We start from the raw sequence: 21,920 nt of genomic DNA, 5'->3' as shown, positions 1-21,920 counted from the left end.
TGTGAGGCCAGCAAGGTGTATAATAATAGTCCCTCATATAGTCTGAGCTTGAGCTACAAAGCACACCACATGAGAAGTGACAGCTGTTGAAAAGCAATACCTTATGCATATAGATAACACTGATACCCTGGCTGACACACTCCCTTTAGGGGAACATACTGTACAGCAGGCTTTGATTCCAGTTTCCTCATTTAAAACCCCCTGTGAAGTGATCTTCTATGAATATGATCCTCTAGAAAGTCACAGCAGAGTCTAATAGGGGGCATCTGTGTTGTTAAAATGCATAGTGCCACAGGTATCTGTGTCGAGTCTTGCTCTCTTTGCAGTTTTTAGTAGCCATTCTGTCAAAGCTTTGTGAGTATTTCTTGTATTACTGGAGTCCCAACATCTAACTTTTATTGTAAACATACATCCGTCATTAAAAGTGCTGGGGGAAAAAAAGACTCCCAGCATTTCCTGAAAACAGCATGCCGAATGAGTAGAATAGAAACCTATCGCAAGTGGAAAATTGAGAACTGACACATTTGTTCAGTTCATGGCATATTCCATTAGCTGGCAAGTGAGAATTTTTCATTCCCTAATACTGGCATTTAATGAATTAGTTGGTGGCCATCCCCAGAATCATTTGGTACTTACCAAAATCTAAATGCACTGCTAGTTTATACTAGCAACATCTTTAGCATCTTCTCCCTGTCTGTCAGGCCAGCTTGTGGACTACTTTTCACAGCAAAGTCTTGAGCGCCTTCTCCCTGTGTCTGTCAGGTCAGCTTATGGACTGGTTTCCACACTCAGTCACTGTACTTTACTGTTTCTGCACCAATACTCTGTAAAACATGCCTTGCTACAAGGGAGTTGTTATTACTGAGAAATAGAACTCTATTTTGTTAGCTGCCCCTACATTTCCCATCTCCCGCATTACACCTACATATGAAAAGCTCATCCTCAAAAGCTATGGAATCTTCAGTTTGAACTCTTATCTCGGATTTCCAGATGTTGCATTTTGAATTGACAGAAATGATCCCTTCTACTCCCCTCTGGAAATATACTGCATTTCTTATAGTACCAGCAACTGGCCAGCAACCAGCTATCAACGTTTAACTTTTCTTCCATATAGCCGTAAGGCTTTTGAATGTTTTACACCACACAGATTAAAATAAACAGCATCTTCAGTATATTAACCCTTGGAGCTCATAATGCAAGTGATCTAGTACTGATCAGTTTTTCCCCCTGAAATCTTTAGTATGAGGAAAGATGCATTGGCGCAAGACATGTTGACATGCTACCCTTGACTGTGATGCTTCAATTTGTAGTGGTGTAGTTCAGCATTTCTCAAACTGGGGGTCTCGACATAAAAGGGGGTCACAGGGCTATTGTAGGGGGTCGTGTGATCACAAAAAATACTGACATAACCTCCAGATTATGGCTTCTGATTTTCTATTTTAACCGATAAAACACTCGATACAAAAATGGATACACTGGAAATGGTTACTCAATTCACGTGGACTTCACCCCTTTCCCATTTAAAGAAAAAAAAAACACCCAAAACAAAACCATGAAAGTGTGAGAACCCCTGGTGTAGCTAACGGTCTCTGTATCCACAGTTATTCCCCCCAATCAGGATCTCTGTCTTTCACTGCGTTGAAACTGAAACAACACATTGCATCACCATCTGTTTGCTGTTCGGGAGCCTGTGGAGTTTGTATGGTCTCAGTCCAGGTCCTGGTTAACCAGGTCCCAAAACGATAATGAAAATTGGCACAGATGAGGCCCTTTGATGGGTATCTCACAGAGAATGACTGCAGTCAATTAAACACACTTCACAAGCAATTACTTACTTTATATACAATCCCCGAGTATCGGCCACTCATTAAACATGACAGTACAGTACTGTATATGAAGCAGCCAGACACTGCCAGTGATGAGACTGTTGTCAGTCAGTTCATTTCTATTACATTTCTATTACTGTACCATAATTTTTTACCCGGTGCTTAAAGGTATCCTCCCCAAGGCTTTTAAATTAATTCCCATGCCCTTTGCTATCTGCAGTACCCTTCTCACTGCTACAATCATCATTAATTTATGCAGCTAATACATTTTGATCACTTTTAAAACAGTCTCTGAGGGTACAGCATGTTGGCTCCATTCCAGCTCTGGAACTCTGGTGAGCACGTGGTGTTCCATCCCTCTCTCCTGGGGCTGTGCGGCATGTGAAAGGCTCTTCATGGGGTTCTATAACTGTATGTTTCGGAAGGCATATTCTGGGTAATTGACTGTATTGTATTGCAATACAGTAATTTATTACTTTTCATCACTTAATTCGTATAATTATTATAATTATTACTTAATTACAGCTATGTAATAAAAGCGCTGTATAAAATGACAGAAATCATCCGTTTTCTTTATCAACTTGTTATCTGGCAATTTTTAAAGCTCAATAATAATATATCTATATATACGTACTTTATATATAATTCTCTATAAATATTGTTACAAATACAGTAGCAGTGGGTTTATAACTTGGTGTGAACAAGTGGTTTCAGTGCTCAGGTGTACAGGTGATGCAGGGGCTCCAACAGCAACAGACACAAAGTTACAGTTCAAACTGTACTTTAATTGTGTTTTTCCTTGGTTTGAGATCCAAGGAAAAAACACAATTTTACCCAACAATGGGTAGTGCCAGCATATAACAAAAGGGGTTGCAGTCCTGAAATAATAAAACAAACACAAACACTCAACACAGACACACAAACCCGTCTCCCTACTGCGTGTGCTCTTTGTGCAGGTCCGGTGCTCTCAGCAGTGGTGGTGTGTATTTACAGGTCAGGGCTTCGTGCTGCAGCTCCCAGCTTCGTATTAGCTTCATATTAGACAATTCATCAATAGAATTAGACACTCCACTCACGTTCCCACAGTCCTAGTTTCGTCCCATTAACCACAACAAAGGAGCCGATTACGGCGTCACGTCCCCCTAAAGTACCCTAAGCCCCGCCCCCTCCGATAGCTAGTTCAATCACGTCTCCTCCAATTCATGACTGACACTTCGCTCACCGTACTAGGGCGATGACCCCTGGTACCGTGACGCCACCCCCTTCCTGAATGGCTGGCTTCCGGCTGCCCCTGGAATGAACTGCCCAACCATTCAGTACAAGGCACACAGTTCCTGTTGTACAGTGCCCTCACAGGTCGAGATGGAGATTGTTGATTCGGATTCGTTCACTCTCTGTTACACTTGGCCATTGCTTTTCAACACTTTTTAATATCAAATTACAATTCTTTGCTTATCTATGAGGTGTTAGAATCAGGATGATTGACAAAAAAATGAAATTCTGTATAATAAGGGGAGAGAATCCTCTCTCACGAAAGCACTGAAGATGCAAATGTGAATTACAACCAGCATAAATGAAAAAAGCAGCTTGAAATGTGCACCTGTCGAAGACAAAGGACGTTAAAATGTTTATTCACAACAAAAGAGGGCTGCAAAAAAGTGTCATGGATGCATGCTTTTATTCATCGATGTCATTGTTATTTATTCAATGTGACCAGTTACCATGTGAGAGCATGAGCAGTTACACAGTCATTACCATGTGAGAGCATGGGCAGTTACACAGTTATTACCATGTCATTACCATGTTATTGCATGGCTATGTATATCCTGTGTTATTTATAGCACTATCAATATCCGATTATCTTGTTTAAAATGCTTTACATTCAAGTTGCATTTGAATTGTAGCACCACATTATTCTATGTTTCTAACAGTCTTCAACAGGGACAAAAGGTTTAGCTTTATTTCTGTCTATTTTATAGTTTTCATCCCCCCCTCCCTTTCCATGGTGTCTGGTGATATGCTCCAGTGGTGGAAGCCTGCAATCTGTGTAGCTAAGTGATTCTTTGTGTATAATGTACAGTGCAGTACATTACCTGTACCTGCGTACACAGCTAGCAGAGAGTAATGCTGTGTGTCTTTGCAGAGCCTGTCTGTGCTGTGACAGGATGAGAAGAGCGCGGGGCTGGGATTATGTACACCCCCCTGTTGACAGCTCTATAACAATGTAATTCTGCACATTCAGCAAGTCTGACGCATGTTCAATGAAAAAAAAAGAATATGGGATCAGTAAATTGAATATTATCTGCTAGAGATAAATTGCTATTTTCTCCAGCCACAGTACGCTTTCTTTAACCCTTTTGCTTCTGTTAATGCAGCACAAGTTTAAAACATGCTAGCTGGTGATGAGGGTTAGTTTGCAATTCAGGTCTTTTGTGCATGTATTTTAAAAGGCCTTATCGCAGTAAGAGTTAACAGGGTCTTGTTCACATGCAATTTAAATAGGAATATATTCATATATTTTCATTCCCAATGGGTCATGCAGAAATGCATGCAGTTCTATGTATCATTCCACAATCTAGGTTGTCTCTAAAATCCCCTGAATAACATGCACATCTCCAGTGAAGGGTGGGTAGACCTGGTGTAGATGCATGGCTATAATAATATACCATTCTCACTGCTGCTGTCATCAGAGAATGGTTCTAAGTCTTCCATTTAGGCCATGTACTCTGCCTGCAAGAGTGATACATTGTAATGACATGCACTTGCACTGATGTCTAAATTTTCAATCTAAGTCGCATCATATTCACATGTCTTTCTAAGTTCTTTTAGTTTTAAGATGTGTATTCAAGGCACTTGAATTCACACGAGTTAGGATGGTGCTATTTTTACAATTCCCTACAGTACCACCTGCTGGCAGAGCCTGGAACTGAGCAGCAGAGGGCTGACCACAGTGTTTGGCTGCCACTGGTCAGCCTAAGTGACGTGCAGTATGGCCACGATGAGGATCTATTGTTAAACAGATAGATTGATATTTGTGTAGGTGGACTGGAAAGCAAATATTTCTCCATAGGGAAAGTCAACTACAGATGTAATGTTCTGCACACCCTATTACACAAACCATGTGCATGGCAGGTTGTTAATTGGTCCAATACAAAATGCTCTAGGAACATTCCTAACGGTGTTATTATTATTGTGTGGAGATGCTGCTGGAAACGTGGATGTACCTGGAGTATCTGACTCTGGATAAACTGACACCGTACATGTATTGTAAATGATTAATAAACTCTAGAATAAGCCATCTGTTACATGTTAACAATAAGTAAGCACAGCATTCATTGTACTTATATTAGCCCACAATGCATCATTGGCTGCTGTCTGTCATCAGGAATATGAATGGGAAATGTCCCAATGTATCGTTTTGTCAGTAATGAGCAGTTCTAAGCATTTACAATAACATCGTTAGATATAATACAAGAACAAACAGTCAACCGCAGACAAATAAAAAATATCAGACTAATGCATTATGAATGGGTTATAAATCATTTGCTCATACTCAAAAAGTAGTCCAAATTAATTATTAACACCAAAGCTGCAATCCAAAGCACTCTGGCAGTTCTACATCAATAAAGACCATAAATACCAGTAATATAAATATTAATAAGGCATGTGCCAAGGAATACGTGCATAATTACAATGCAAGGAAAAAACAACTACAAAACGTGTGTGTCATCTATTATTACATCAGCAAGCCAGATTGAGTGTGTCATCTATTATTACATCAGCAAGCCAGATTGAGTGAGCGACTCACTTTACTGCATGTGTTCAGCATCTCTTAACCATTTCACTGCCTGCCCCACATTATGGTCAGCAAGAGGCATGGCCACAGTCCAGGGAAATCACCACAGTGAACTCTGTTCTGCTTCAGTCCTGTATCTATTACAGGCTCCGGAGTGCATGATGGGATGCTGAGAGTCATGAGCCTATGACGGTAATTAATCAAATTGGAAAGCAAGCAGTTGGTTGCTGGTCCATGTCTTGGAGTCTAGATCTTTATGATGCATATCCCTCCTGGGGGATCTAGGAGAAGACGGGCATCATTTTACACATACATACAGACCACAGGCCATGGGGATCTTTCACAAAAAGAAGATTTATATACAGAAACAAATGCAGTAATCATTTATTATTATTATTATTATTATTATTATTATTATTATTATTATTATTATTATTATTATTATTATTATTAGTTTTTTACAATCCTGCTCAGCAGTTAATTAAAAAGGTAATTTTCTGTGAATTCTGGCAATTCCATTTGCGTTTTCTGTAGAAATGCTGAGGCCACCAATTCAGACATGTGAAATTATGAATATGAAGAAGAAGAAGAAGAAGAAGAAGAAGAAGAAGAAGAAGAAGAAGAAGAAGATATAATATATATAGTATGGCCATTGCATGTGTGTCTAGACCTGCATAAGTACTACAGTGTCAGAATCGGTAGGTCTTTATTGCTCACCTGTGTGCTGTACTGTACTGAAAGGCTCATGGAACACAATCTCTGAAAACAATAAAGAAAAGTCATAATAATTTTAAAGCTACTGCATTTTCTGGAATATGATGCCGTTTGTGATGTGATGATGATGATAATGATGATGATGATGTTATTTTGTACTAAACTTTCCTGAATTTCCACCCCAGTCGGGGTACCTGTCAGATTGAAAGAAAAGTGTTTTTCCATTATCATCACAAAACACTTTCACGACAGTAAGGACAGAGAGGCTTCAGGTTTCTTCACTTCTCCTTCCCGCTCTTCAGATGATAATATACGTGGTGCACAGTATGCACTGCTTGCTGATGCAATTGCAGATGAAGTTATTCCATGTTCCTCTGTCATGCCCCTTCAAGAAGAGGAAGCGTGCTGTGCTGTTTGCTTTGTGAGTCTAATAGCTGGCTTTCATCTCCTTTACTGTGATCAAGCCAGGTGCGATTTCCACTGTGTATTCCAATCTACTGTATATCCAGAAGTGGCTTTCTTTCTTTCTTTCTTTCTTTCTTTCTTTCTTTCTTTCTTTCTTTCTTTCATTCTTGTGTTCTTTCATTCTTTCTTTGAAATAAACAATCATTTTCCTTACTGCTGTTGTAAAATGCATGCGATGTTGCGTAAGTATAAACAGCTATGCGCTGACACCTGTGTGCCATGCTCTTAAAGCAATGCTTCCAACATGTGTTCAACTAGCAGCAGTGTAATCATTGCATAACTCATATTAGACAAGTAAGAGAATAGCATTTACCGCTTATGTGTAATAGCAGCAATGCACATAGAAAATACCTTGATGAGATGATTCCATTTATAAAACATCAATGTGCTAAATATTTAGCACAACACTGCATTGCAATATAGTCGAATCCTGAAAGTGTTACAAAAATATGTTAAGAATCATTAATTCAACAAAAACACATCATTACTTATATGTACTATATAACAGTGCATGTGCTCCACACAGCAATGAGAAGCAATGATAATGCAGTTTCTTAGTTCCTTCCCCCACATGAAAATTCAACAGAAAGAACTGTCTTTAACGATCAATCCACAACTACAAAGATCTGCAATGAATTGTTTCGTCAATAAAGGTTTTTTTTTTTCAGCAACACTCGACCCAGTTAATAATAATGTATTTATGTTGGTTTATTAAAGAGATCAAGGGAGCTGTAAGTGGATCTTGTACCATGCAGTTGCATGCAGATATATCAGATCAAATGCTTTTAACCTTTGAAAATCAGTCCCACTTGTAGCAAATCCATTGATTGCCCACATGCAGCCATCTGTTGTGAAAATGCTGCGCTTCAGAAATGTAATGTTTCGGTTTGAACAAATGAGGAGCTTGTTTTGGTTATTTTTGAAACAGGGTCATAACAGGGTCATAACAGGGTAACATACAAACTCCTGTTCATTAGGAGCCATCAGTGGTGTAGAGGGAACTAAACCATTCAGACTAGCACAATACCTACGCTGATGAGTGTGTACTTGCAATGTGTTTCCTTTTGTAATAACTCTGTAATTACACAGGTGTGTATTTACAATGCCATTCCTGTGTAACCAGAGAATAATTGCAATGTAATTGCATTGTAATAACAGACACTTAATGGAACATTTTCTAAACTTGATACTCAATGAAAATGTTTCTGTAAACAGCCACACATTTATTATTACTGCCACCATATACACTGGAAAAACACTTTTCCTGATGAATTCCTCTGTTACCTTCTTGGAACAATTCAACCGAGATTGTAATCGATTAACCCAGGCTCCTGATGTATGAAACAAGATTCTATCAAAGCTGCCCATTCCGGTCTTTATCAAGAACTGAAACACACGGCTAGCTGATTGAACAAGCAGACGTTATTGGCTGTGACTGAAGTATCTAACTTTAGCAGGCACACTTTGAGAGATCTGCTGATAGCACTAACCTGACAGAGACAAAACGAAAATGTTGTAAAGTTCTATCTGATGACTCCATTGAAAGAACACAGCGATGATATCAACCGATAAAAAACAAGCTGGAGCTGGCAGAAACATTGTTTCCAAAAGCAAGTCAGACTTTTATTCCAATGGAGGATGTTCAGGTTGAGTCCCAAATTCCTAATCTTAGGAATTTGGGACTCAATATATGTAAGGACACAGTTGCATCAGAAAAGGGTTTAGGGTTAGGGTTGTACATGCAAAAATATTTACACATTAAGTACATTGTAACTATGCATAATAACATTGTAGTTATGTGTAAGTACACATGTATTTACCAAGTAACTACTATGTAAATATATAGTAATTAGAGACACTCGATATAAAGTGGTACCTTTTATATATATATATATATATATATATATATATATATATATATATATATATATATATATATATATATATATATATATATATATTAATATAACAATGCCATTTTCTTCTTGCCGAAGAATTTAAGATTTCCTATATTAGCAAGTGATAGATGTATCCTGGCATACTGAGAAATACTAATGGACTCTAATAATGAATTAGCATGTCCAAATCCACTTTATCTCAGCTGTGCTTTCCAGTGAATGTGAGAATGCAAGCTGACGAGTGGAAGATTACCCTGCGCTCTGAGTCACTGGGATGAAATGCATTGCTGCTTTTCTAAGGGCTGGTCTGATTGGTGTGAGAATATTAATTGGCTGTGCACTGCAGGCGTGTACCTGGGCTCCAGGTTGACAAGAATGATAGCTTTCATTTGCATGCTAAAGCTCCAGCTGTCCCCCCAAGATGGATGAAGGGTCCCCGCTTCATCCTTCATTTCAGCTCGGCATTTTTCACACAATGAAAAGAAAAAAATTAAGCAGGGCCAAAAGATAAGAATTTTCATAAGGTGCAATTCCCCCACTCTCCTTGAATTGAAGGTTACTTGAGTACAGTTTGTTTAACTACAACACCAAAGCAATATGTGCAGCCAAATGTGCACAACTGTACCACCCACTGCTTATCATTGAAACATATTGCTTATCATTATTCCCTTACTGGTAATATAGTGGTCAGCTTTGGAACCTCCAATTTTTGTATAAGTCACAATAATGTAAGGAAAATTTTGTGACATTCATTAAAGCTGACCATGTGGCTTGAGGTCCAATGGGTAAGTCTGTGTCAGTTCGGGATTTTAATCTTACTTGGCAATGTAACAGGACGGAGGTTGGGCTTGAACCGGTGACCACACACACCTTGAAAGCCTTCGAGCCAGGCTCTTCTCAGCGACAGGGGGAGGAATCAGTAACCTCGGTGCATCACACAACACTGCAGTCACAGCTATGCCTTCTGGTACTTGCTGTCCTGCATGTCTTAAAATAAAGAGACGTGTAAGAGGTACATGAATGCATAGGTACGAGAATGAAATAAATAAATAAAACAAACTGAAACGTCCCAGTGTCCTGATTAACCTGAAGCCACTTGGTCACTGATGTCACACTGTAGTCTAAACACCACCACTGTTTGGATCCTTAAGACCAACGTCAGCAGTGCGAGTGAGTGTAGTATTGACTTTAAATGTATGCAAACACTACAGCTCTGTTACACAACTCCCATGATGTGTTCTCATGCTAAAACAATACCGTGGCTTGATGCAATGCCTATTGCTGAATTCTGAGTGCATGAAAAACAGATACATTTGAGCTGTGCTGTAATGCATAAACCTATTGCAAAATTATTATTATTATTATTATTATTATTATTATTATTATTATTATTATTATTATTATTATTACTTTAGTAAAAAATATTATTTGGATTAGTGTCTGTTTTTGCTAGGAACCCCTCTCTTAGACATGTTTCATAGAAAATGCTGTTAATACTGCACATAAAGAGCAAAAAGCAGACAGTAAAATTGACAAGCCTCGCCTGCCTATTCCCATTACATCTCTGTTTGTCTCCCAGCTCTCCTAACAGACAAGCCTCCTAAACTACTGTTCCCCACGGAGATCCAGCCGAGTGTTATAGATGTCCAGCTGGGTAAGTCTCCTTCTGGGAATAACAGATCCTTAACTTTCTCTCAGCTAACAGATGGGTGAAATTACATGTAGCAAGAAAGTTTTGTTGCTGCTGTTATTATGTGCAAATCAGTTTGCTTCTTCTCATTCATCACCGCAGAGTTTACTGCATGACTAGTTTGGATGAAATTAGTTTGTAGAGCCACAAGGTGGATGCCTTGGTGCTTTTCACGTATGTTTTTTTTTAAAAACCTGAACATGCTTTGCAAACGCTTATATTAAAATGCTAGAGAAGCTATGGAGAGAAGTAATAATAGAGTGAGGTTTAAATCAAATCATGTGGAGTCGTTAATGAAACTGATTTTATCTGCAACCCTGAAAGATTTGGTTCAGTGGGTTGTTAGGGTCACTTAGTCACATTTCAGATCTCCTAAATAAACGATGGTTGATTGTGTTCCCTTGGAAGAGAGCAGCTGGTGCTAAAACAGACTTCATTGTTTTTAGTGCTTTTCATTGGATGAGCAGGGATCTCAGCCGGCACAGTGTTTAAATCTCCTTTTCTGCTGGGGCTGGTTGACAATAACGAAACCATTCAGAGGAATGCATATTTAAACTGTCTTCTGCGGGTAAATTATAGACCTTCATACCACATGCATCAGCACAGAGACTATAGAGAGACAGCTTAAGAAATTAGGTTTCCGGCCCCCTATAGGGTTGGCAATGTCTTTACTTTAAGCATGTCTTATTTAAATGATATGTTTATGTAGCAGCTGACTTTTAAATAAGATTTTAAAGCTTGCTTTTCCATGCCTGACAGTACATTTGTCACTTATATTGTGCAGCTCGTTGAGTTTATCTGGGGGTGGCTGGCTAAGTAAGCTTTGTTCCCACAATGTAGTCAAACTGTATGTGTTTCAGGACATGACTCCTGCTTTATCAATACCTTAATTGCTGTGTTCTGGAGCTAATTTTCACGCAGGATTGTCAGTGTATTTTATCAAAGCTTTTTGAATGTCAAATCAAAGACACCAGAACGTTACCACCTTGTAACGGGTTGGGTGTCATTTAGGAGTGAACACTGTAGAACTTGAAATACCGTACAGGACCGGACTGGGGTCTGTGCTAGAGGGCTTATTCCTTTTAAATAAAAATAAAAAACTGTAGTAACTTCTACTGCTACTCCTACTGTACTACTGCCCTTGACTTTTCTGTATCGTTTGATTTTTGGAAGAAAAAAATCAGGCTCAGCTTAGCTTCGGAATACTGGTAGAAATATGCAGCGTGTGTTCCATTTTGTGTATTCTATTCCATGTGATTACCATTCAACATTTTCATCTGCGGTTATTAAACTTCTGATAGGAAGCAGATCTCTGTAGCCCTGAACCAATTAAACGTAATAGAGTGAGCCGTCTGTATTACGCAACATAAATCCGTCTCCTCCAGCAGCCTTCCTGCTTGCACCCTGGATGCAACACCATCTGTCTGAAGCATTCCACCTGTGCGCTTCCTGATTCACAGAGGCGGTGTACAAACACTTGAGAGATGTTGCTATTCTAAAGAGCTTAGCTGAGGGAAAACACATCTCAGCAGATCTTACCTTGAGTAAAATCTCTAGCACGGAAACTCCAATAATACTTCTTTTACCCTGAACAATGTAAAATCGATTATCATTCTAACAGAAAAATAATACCAGCTATTTACCAGAGAAAGCTGTTTTTATTCAGTGCTGGCACAGTATAATGTATATATTGATTTCAAGTAAACATTATTGATCGATTATTCTGCAGGGATATTGAATGCGGGCTGGAGTCCCATTATAATAATTTGGGGAGCTCACCTCTTACCGAAGGGGATTAGTGAATTGGCAGGTCAACTGTACAGCATCTGGCTACTTAACCTGCCCAAAATATGCCTCCTGTGTTGGCATCCACAGTGCACTCGTTGTGCAGTGTCTGTGCGTTCTTTGTGATTTCTGGGTTCATTTTTAAACAGATTGCATTGCAAGATGTATATCATTGATTAAAAGCTGATTATCTTTTAATTTTAAATTGAATATTGTGCTTCCCTGACATTCCTTTTCAGGTAACACTTGACATGAAGTGGATCTAATTACTGTATATATACATGGTAGTTACTTCGTAAATACATGTGCACTTACACATCAGGTTATTAAGCCATGGTTACACGATGTAACCCTATCCCTAACCCTAACCCTATCACTAGCGTTAACCCTAACCCTAACCCTTTTCTGATACAGTTGTGTACTTACATATATCGTGCAAAAAGATTTACACATTAAGTACATTGTAGCTATGCATAATAACATTGTAGTAATGTGTAAGTGCACATGCATTTACTAAGTAACTGCTATGTAAATACACAGTAATTAGATCCACTTCATGTAAAGTGTTACCCCTTTTTCTTCAAATGAATCATGTCATGTGACCAGAGCAAAGCCGTGCGCTCTGAGTAGCAGCAGATGAAACGCTCACGCTGCTTTGATATGCCGGTCGCTGCCTGCGATTGTTACTCTTCTACGATCTATGAGTGGTTCTGCTCATACCCCCCTTGACAGATCAGGTTCAGAACTCCGCTCTGGACTGAGTGCTGCTTGAATTGCGGTCTCCTGACTCCTAGCATTGCGAGCACGTTTTTGTTCACCCAGTAGCACACTCGATCAGAGAACATGAATAAACTTCCTGGGCATCGCAAAGGGAACGTCCTTGCTCCACCTTCTGAACTTGGTTCGAATCCAGCTGCCGTGCTTCATCAAAATGAAATCCAGTCTCATCTCAAGAAACAGTACTTGATGAGAACCTGTAACTCAACAGAACTGGTAATTAATTGTTGCACATAGCTGTCCCGAGTTCTTGCTGCTGGACAATTATGCCACAGCTGTCACTGTTTATTACCTTAGCAGACACTAAGTGCTGTGAAGATTTAATAGCTTCCTCAACCGTTACACAAGAAGGGGAAATGATCAGCCACATGGTGCCCGATTAGAATAATGAGCTTCTGAGAAAAAGTGACACACTACAAACTTGAACCTTTGGCTTCTGCTCTGTCCCAGAGAACTGAGAGTGAATAAGCAGTGTTCTGAGAGCTGAGAGTGAATAAGCAGTGTTCTGATAGCTGAGACTGAATAAGCAGTGTTCTGAGAACTGAGAGTGAATAAGCAGTGTTCTGAGAGCTGAGAGTGAATAAGCAGTGTTCTGAGAGCTGAGAGTGAATAAGCAGTGTTCTGAGAGCTGAGAGTGAATAAGCAGTGTTCTGAGAGCTCAGCGTGAATAAGCAGTGTTCCAAGTGGCAATTTCTGTTGTATTGCAGTTAGGGGATTAGTTATTTATACCCATGCACCGCTGATCCGGTTGTGCTTCAGAATGCGCTGCTGCAGAATGGGATACAGTGCAGAGAAGAAAGAGTGAGTCATAAAACTGTGGACTCCATTGAGCCGAGCTGATGGAGATTAAACCCCCTCAGATCCCTGAGATAGAAATACAGCATTCCTTTCATATGTTATTGTTGCGTAATACCTTTTACCTTTTAAAATTCTGTGTACTTCCAGATTGTCATGCAGTGAAGACAGCATCATGCTTTCATATAGAGCGCTGTTTATGAATCAGCCCGTATTAAGATTTGTAGCACTGCTTGTAAATCAGCAAGATAATGTGGTTTACTCAATTCTAGCAGGTACTCCTTATAAAAATTACAGCCATCACTAGAATCTTTATTGCACTGTTCTCCACAGCTGTCTATATGATAGTACTTGCAAAACCTAATTACTCAGTCAATGCTGAAAGACTTCTAGTATTGATCCTACCCCATGCTTGGTGTGTATACGACCAACACTGCAAAGTACACTCATTAAACTGTTGTCCTTGGCAGTGAAGCATAATGTGTGTTATAATGAGTTTCAACTTACAAAGGCAACCCATTGTAACCAAGTAATGAGATTTAATGTAGCTGGGATCCAAAAAGGAACAGACTGGTGTTAGATGAAGCATTGGAGCAAAGAGGTTCATATTGAACGAGGGGTCGTATCCAGAGGTCTAGAAGAACCTGTTGAGGTTTTTTTCCAGTACACAGTTTATGAATATAATGCATGTCTTATGAATGTTCTTTCACAGATGTTGGTTGCGTCACTGTATGTTGTGTGTAGTACAATTTTCAACCCCAATGGGCTCTTGTCAATTTAATTAAAACTTCAGGCTAAAATCATATCAATCTGATGGCATGCCACTTTTAAGGCCTCACTGTGACAGATCTCAGACAAACAAACCTTTTTAATACACAGCGCAAGCTCCTAATGGATACCCAGTCCCAGGCTCTCCATTGTTCCAGCAATGACAAGATACAGTGGCGGAAAAATATCCAGTAGAGCTCAAAAAGAATTCAGTGTCAAAATGGTACAATAATAGCAGAGGGAATTTTCAACAGGCTTTGTCATTAGAGAGTCTGCGAGCCTCATAAATATGTTAATCGGTCATATTTGCAGCTCAGACTGGGATGCAGAGACAGGTGTCTACACAAAGCATTTACACATGTGAAATAGCTGTGCAGAACATGAGCAGAAAGGTTCATCAGAGGTGGCTAAACCCAATGCCTTTGCAAACAGAAGATTATGCATCCTAAAGTAATCAGTCTCTTGCCGTTAAAAAGAAACAGACACTTAGTCTTGTTTTAAAGTCAGCAGTGCTTCACAGAACAAGTCGACGGCTGTAATACGGGACCCGCTAATCTTCTGCGATGCCCGCTCCCATGTCTGAGTAATTAAAACATCACGATTCAAAAATGTCATTCAACTATTCATGCTCTGTAATACGTTCCCAGCAGGGGTGTTTGGAATTCATTTTCAATTGTACAATATTTCCACTTGCCAATTTAAATCTTCCTTATAAAAGTGTATCAGTACATTTTCACTGTAATTTTGCATTGCCTGCATGGATTTTCCTATGGGTTTGCTATGCATTTACCTTAGTTTACCATGTTTTAAATATGCTTTATTGTACATCATTGGGCTTTAATGCTCGCCTATGCTTATACCATGCTTTCAGTATGCTTTCGCTTTACAATGCTCACCTATGCTTATACCATGCTTTCGCTTTACAATGCTCACCTATGCTTATACCATGCTTTCAGTATGCTTTTTGTTTTTCCCAAATCTGCTCTTTCATAGGATAAGGAAAGCTAACAGCTAAATACAGGGTTGCACAAATCAGCGACAAGCTGTCAATTGTCATGGTAACCATGGTTGGAGTACCATGGTTTTTGGAAGGCTTTTTATTCCAATCAGCCGTAATTAAAAAAAGTCTCTCTTCAACAAGGTTTGGCTTCTATATGTTTGTTGTAGTCCAAACTATTCAACCTAAAACAGAATCGTTGTGTAATTATTTGGGCGGGTGTGCTGACACAGCAATGGCAAGCAAAAATGAATGAATTGCTGAAAACCTGTTGCGTGCAGCCATAATAAAAACCTTCGGCCAGTGAAACATTTGCTGTGCATCATCCTCAACAAACAGCTGGCTTCATGCCTCTGGATGAGAAACTCCATCATCCTCGACAAACAGCTGGCTTCATGCCTCTGGATGAGAAACTCCATCATCCTCGACAAACAGCTGGCTTCATGCCTCTGGATGAGAAACTCCATCATCCTCGACAAACAGCTGGCTTCATGCCTCTGGATGAGAAACTCCATCATCCTCGACAAACAGCTGGCTTCATGCCTCTGGATGAGAAACTCCATCATCCTCGACAAACAGCTGGCTTCATGCCTCTGGATGAGAAACTCCATCATCCTCGACAAACAGCTGGCTTCATGCCTCTGGATGAGAAACTCCATCATCCTCGACAAACAGCTGGCTTCATGCCTCTGGATGAGAAACTCCATCATCCTCGACAAACAGCTGGCTTCATGCCGCTGGATGAGAAACTCCAGCTTTCACCGAATATAAGCGCCTGACAAAGTGACAGCAGACATTTTATGCTCAATAAATAACAGAAACTGGTTAAAAAAAGATATTGTCACCTTGGTTCTTGTGATCTCATAGTTGTAATTTACTTTGAGTCCATGCTGTCTTATAAATACAGTACTGTATATGGAAAATACGCCACTGGAGGATGTACTAATGAGAAAACTGAAGTAAATAGCATCTTTCTTTCTTTCTTTCTTTCTTTCTTTAGTCATCTAATCACAAGTGGGATTTAAATGTCAAGACGGAGAATATCATAAGTATATGGGGGTGTTATACCCTGGGACTCGTTGCTGCCGGTTTCTGAAGCGTCGGCTGACTTTTTGTTTACGTAGGTAAAATAAATGAAGATTGCCTTGAGTACATGTCAGTGCCAGTTTAATTGCTTTGTGAATATTAAAAGTGAGCAGCTCTTCTGACCTTGTCATAATTAAGGGTGGTCTTTTTTCGTAATGAACAGCAGCCATTGTCACTGGGTGCCTTTTATAGACGACATCCAATTAGGCTTGAGTGAAATGGATCCCACGCCAATGAAGAGGATGCTCTGAAAGTGCACTAGGTCTCTCTGAGTTTATTGAAACTGTATCGTGTCCGACCTGTGCCAGGTTACGGGAATTGGAATCCCAATGAAGGTGAATGGCAGAGAAATGTTGTCATTAAGCAGAGGGATGGTTCAGGCAGGGAACCCACTTTATCCTTAGATCAAATCACGCACACATCAAGGATAGTGTAGGAGCTTCCAATACCAGATCAAATCAAATCTCTAGTATGTTATTTGTCCTTCGATGAACCCTGTCCTGGTGGAGGAGCTGGCTGCTCTTTATTTCAGGTTCCATTGAATGGCGGGATACTGTTTCCTAACCACTATATGGTATATTTCACGGCATGAGGTTTGCAAACTCCAGCTGTGTTACAGCAGCCGGGTTGAATTCCAATTCATTTTTAAACTATGCAGAGAGTGAAGATCATTTCCAGAGGGTTCCCATTGGTTGCTCATACAATCCGCACAAGTTCTGGGCACAGCTTTCCAGTCTGAGCAATCTGTATAACACGGGAGAAGCTAATGAGCTGTGAGGCAAACCTTTCACAGCGTGACAGCGCTTCCTTTCGGGTAAGGATGCAGTTCATGGAGATTCTCAATAAAAAATCCTTTGAAGGATCATAACCTTTCAACTCCTTTGATGTAATGCTCGTATGCTAGACTGACAGCCCGGCCGGGGTGTATGTTTCAGGTATTTGGTGTTCATGAAAAAGCAGGGATTATAGATTACGGAACATGTTGATTAGCAGAAATCTTTCAAACACAATTCTCTTAGATATTGAGTACTTACATAACTTTCTCGTGTATGACACCTTACCATTATATACCGCGATTTTAAAGGAAATCCTGCAGCTAGTGGCACCTCCCACAGCACGCACAGTGCCCCTAAATGGCATGCTGTGGAAGTGATTGAGTTCCAGTCCAGCGGGCACTGGGGTTCGGATCTGGCAGTGTGAGTGGTAATGACTGGAAGTGGAGATGGTCACTTTGAAAATGGGCAAGTTGTGTTCAAGGGTTTTAAGTCACTTTTTTGGGGGTCCTGCTTGGTTGCCATGTGGCACTGCCCATTTCCAAACCCTTATCCTGCACTGAGCTGCTGGCCTGGCACCGCTCCCTGCTGGCCCTGCTGAGCCTGCTGAAAATGTGTTTGGCAAGTAAGATATCATCACTGATCCAGTATTCTGGCTGTAACAGATCAGACCTGATTTTATACAGTAGGGTGCTGACTTCCTCACTGATGTTGGGTCAGTGGCTAAAAGATTGCATTCAATGAATAAAATATTACACTCAAGTCTTAACCTTGAGTTTGCCCTTGATAAAATGCATACTAATAAATATTTTAATAAAACGCACACTGTATTTGCAATAAAACTGTGTGCACGGTATTAATTACATTGGTTAGAAAATAAATTCACCTATCCTTATTATAACATGAAAGTGGATGTTAAACTTCACTTGATGGCCTTCTTGTGAATATCAATAATAATATTAATAATAATAATAATAATAATAATAATAATAATAATAATAATAATAATAATAATAATAAGCTGAAGAGCTGTGTTTGTGGTTTGATTCTGAAGAGCTGTGTTTGTGGTTTGATTCTGAAGAGCTGTGTTTGTGGTTTGATTAGACTTTGAAAAGCTGTATTTTTGGTTTGATTAGACTCTAGAGCTGTGTTTGTGGTTTGATTAGACTTTGAAAAGCTGTATTTTTGGTTTGATTAGACTCTAGAGCTGTGTTTGTGGTTTGATTAGACTTTGAAAAGCTGTATTTTTGGTTTGATTAGACTCTAGAGCTGTGTTTGTGGTTTGATTAGACTTTGAAAAGCTGTATTTTTGGTTTGATTAGACTCTAGAGCTGTGTTTGTGGTTTGATTAGACTTTGAAAAGCTGTATTTTTGGTTTGATTAGACTCTAGAGCTGTGTTTGTGGTTTGATTAGACTTTGAAAAGCTGTATTTTTGGTTTGATTAGACTCTAGAGCTGTGTTTTTCTGTTGCGTAATTGGCTGTTATTGGTTATATTTGTTCTGCGTGTCTCCTCGGAGGGAGGCGAGTGCCCCTACTTGTATGATGCCTGTGTGTTGTGCAGAGAAGGAACAAGCTGCAGTTAAATATAGGTGATGAGATTTTCTAGGTCTATTCACGTGGTAGGGAGCATGCTTTGTACGAAAAAGACACTTAAATGTAAAATAAGAATGAAGTGCAGGGTAAAGGCTTAATGGCAGAATTGCACTAAACATCTTGTTTATATCATAGCAGGAAAGGCAACAAAGCTTCAATCATACCACAGTTAATAACCTACCCATCCAGCAATCCCTCTCACAACCGGTATCTCTGGGATGTAATTGGATTTTGTATGAAGTTTAAAGCCCTATCAGGTTAGAGAAGCTATTTTGTTGCGATTGTGGTATTTTAAAAGCCCTTGACCTAACACATCTACAGTCACACCTCTGAACCCAGGCACACAGGAATAGACCTGGATTCCCTGCTGCGGATTATCGCGGTGGGGCAGATTAGGAAAGCCTCTCTCTTTGATTTGAACCATTAAGACGTGTAAATCACACAGAACAATGAGGCTCACCTGTAACTCTTCCAGTATCTGCTTGTGATAGATTAATCCCATTGCCATGTCCAGGCCTTTTCATTGCTGCTGTGAACGTTTCTTTTTTGGTTTATGGAATGGACCCACTTGAGGATTAATACATATAAATCCCATATGTTTCTGCTGATTTCCCTGAAGTGAATTCACTTTTTTTTCATGCTGTATAGCAATTCAATAGTGTCCTTTCTAAGTAGTTCATTGCAGTTGCTTGTTAAAAACCTAATGTAGTCTTGTGTTATCTTGTGTTATCTTTACACCGTAGGCTTCTGTGCAGCCTGGAAATGTTAACCCAGTACATTAAGAAAGAAAGAAAGAAAGAAAGAAAGAAAGAAAGAAAGAAAAAGAAATGCTGAAAATCGAATTCAAAATCCAGGACCTGAAGGTAGCGACACTATTCCAATCAACCAAAAGAGTATTTTCCACTGAGATTAACAGTAAATCCTTGTGGTATTTTTAAGCACAGGTCTGCAATGGTTGTTGATTTGAGTTTTTTTTTAAAAAAATACAATATAATAGTCACAATACACTTTTACTGTTCTACATTCTTCTCACAATGAACGATGTGAGTCTTTGCAAAGCAACACAAAACAACCTTGTTTATTAAGTGCCTGGATCTCACTCTAGGCTGTTCTGTTATGACTAAAAGCAGTTATTAAATACCAAGGCAGTTTGGAATATTGGCTTTTGTCTGCAACATGACATATATTCACATTTCAAGCACACACACACACTCACTTTAAACACACGCACACGCACAGCCGCACACAGATGGCCACTCGGTTCTCATTTGACTTTAGTACGTGTTGTAATTCTAATTATTACGTCTACTAATTTGTTTAGTGTTTATGAGGACTGGAACTGCATAGATGTACTATTCTGAACTCCAGAGGGACATGGATCGACACAATAATAAAAGTAAAGAGAAGATGTTCTAAATGAGCTCGAATAAAGTGTGTTTTGACAGTGGGGACTTTTTGACTCTGTAAGCACGCTAAGGTTTTTAGTTTTTTTGACTCTGTAAGCACGCTAAGGTTTTTGTTTTTTTGGTTTGTTTTCAGGGCGTATCTCTATAAGAACGAATTTGAATCTACCTGTAAAACCCTGCTGTTCTTTACGAAGAGATGACATTTAAGAATTCTTCAATAGTGTTGTATCTGAGTGCCATTATTACAGTGTGCATTGAGCTGGTAGCTCACTCTCTTTTTTAAAAAAAAAAAAAAAAATTCAAACAACCATTCCTACAGGAGCGCTCCCATTACAAAACCCATAAATCCAGCTAATTGCATATCTCAACAGTTTGCATTCAGCTACACAGATACTGATGTGGTTGATTGGGAAAGTTGCTTTACTTTACATTAGCTTAAATTTCCTATTAGACCCTTGATCTATTTTTCCCAGTCAAGTAGTATTAATAGTTTTAAGCTACTGAAAATCATTTCCTGATGGTCTTAATGTATTCATTGTGGGTAATTAAAGAAAGCTTCAGGATTTTTTTCAAACAGTCATATCAGTGAAATTGTGAAGGAAGGCATTCATTAAAGTAAATTAACTCGAATTTCATCACAGAACGAACAGTCTATTAGTTTTGATAGTCAGCACTTAAGCAGTGTTAAAAAGATTGTATGTAAATGTAGACTCGAGCATGGCACGCCCATTCAAACCCTACCAGCAAACGCTCCTCTGTGTTCAGTTTGCACTTATTCATGCATACCGAAGTATCCAGAGTGACAAAGTCTGGGCTTACGTCAATAGACAGCTGAGGTGCACATGCCCTCCCCAGGGCAGCCTGCTTGTAGTACAGATGGTCCCCCTGGCTCTTATCCCACTTTGGGAGCAGATGCTTGCCATGCCTCTGTCTGGAAGGGTATACGCTGCAGGAAGCCAGCCCAAATAGCGATGCCACTTCGGGCTCGGGATGAGTAACCTTTGTGGGAGACTTGCTTTAAAAAAACAAAGAAATAGAGGCTCTCAGAGACTCCCCTATTAAAAGCAGTGCCACGGTCTAGTCATGTGAGCGTGGTTCGAATCATGTTGCCGCCACGTTGCTAATGTTGGCTGCGGTGCCACAGGACACACTGCATGTCAGCTGTGCACTAGCTTTGTTTTAAAGATATAAACATGCATTCTGCTCCCAACCCAGAAGCTAAACCGCATTAAATACAGTTCATTTCATAATCATCACTGAATATTTCATTATTTCATATACTGTACAATACAGTACCCCACCTTACTGCTGCTGTTCTTCCAAAAGCAAATGAAATGATGCCTATTAATAATATATGCCAATACGCTGAATTTGTGTGTCTCTTTATATTTTATTTATGTGCTCTAGCTTGTATTTATTCAAACAGTATTATCTTTTTGTAAAAGCTGGAAATAACATATAAATACTAAATATTTTATTTGAAAATATAATGAACAAATGTTATTTATACCTTCCACATAAAAAAACTGCATATTTTTATGCAAAAGCA

At 39.4% G+C, this 21,920-nt stretch overlaps 1 protein-coding gene across 3 annotated transcripts in view; it reads left to right on the top strand.

Moving 5' to 3' along the window:
- LOC117430533 (X-linked interleukin-1 receptor accessory protein-like 2) overlaps nt 1–21,920 on the top strand; it is a 147,067-nt gene that overhangs the window by 105,531 nt on the left and 19,616 nt on the right. For all 3 annotated transcript variants that reach the window (XM_034902807.2, XM_059001398.1, XM_059001397.1), the window contains one exon: nt 10,279–10,353. In XM_034902807.2, the coding sequence (XP_034758698.2) occupies nt 10,279–10,353 (75 nt within the window). The remainder of the gene's footprint in view (nt 1–10,278; nt 10,354–21,920) is intronic.

Source organism: Acipenser ruthenus, chromosome 26 (genome assembly GCF_902713425.1).
Source record: "Acipenser ruthenus chromosome 26, fAciRut3.2 maternal haplotype, whole genome shotgun sequence".
NCBI classification, from domain to species: Eukaryota; Metazoa; Chordata; class Actinopteri; order Acipenseriformes; family Acipenseridae; genus Acipenser; species Acipenser ruthenus.
This window is presented reverse-complemented; position numbering and strand designations above follow the sequence as displayed.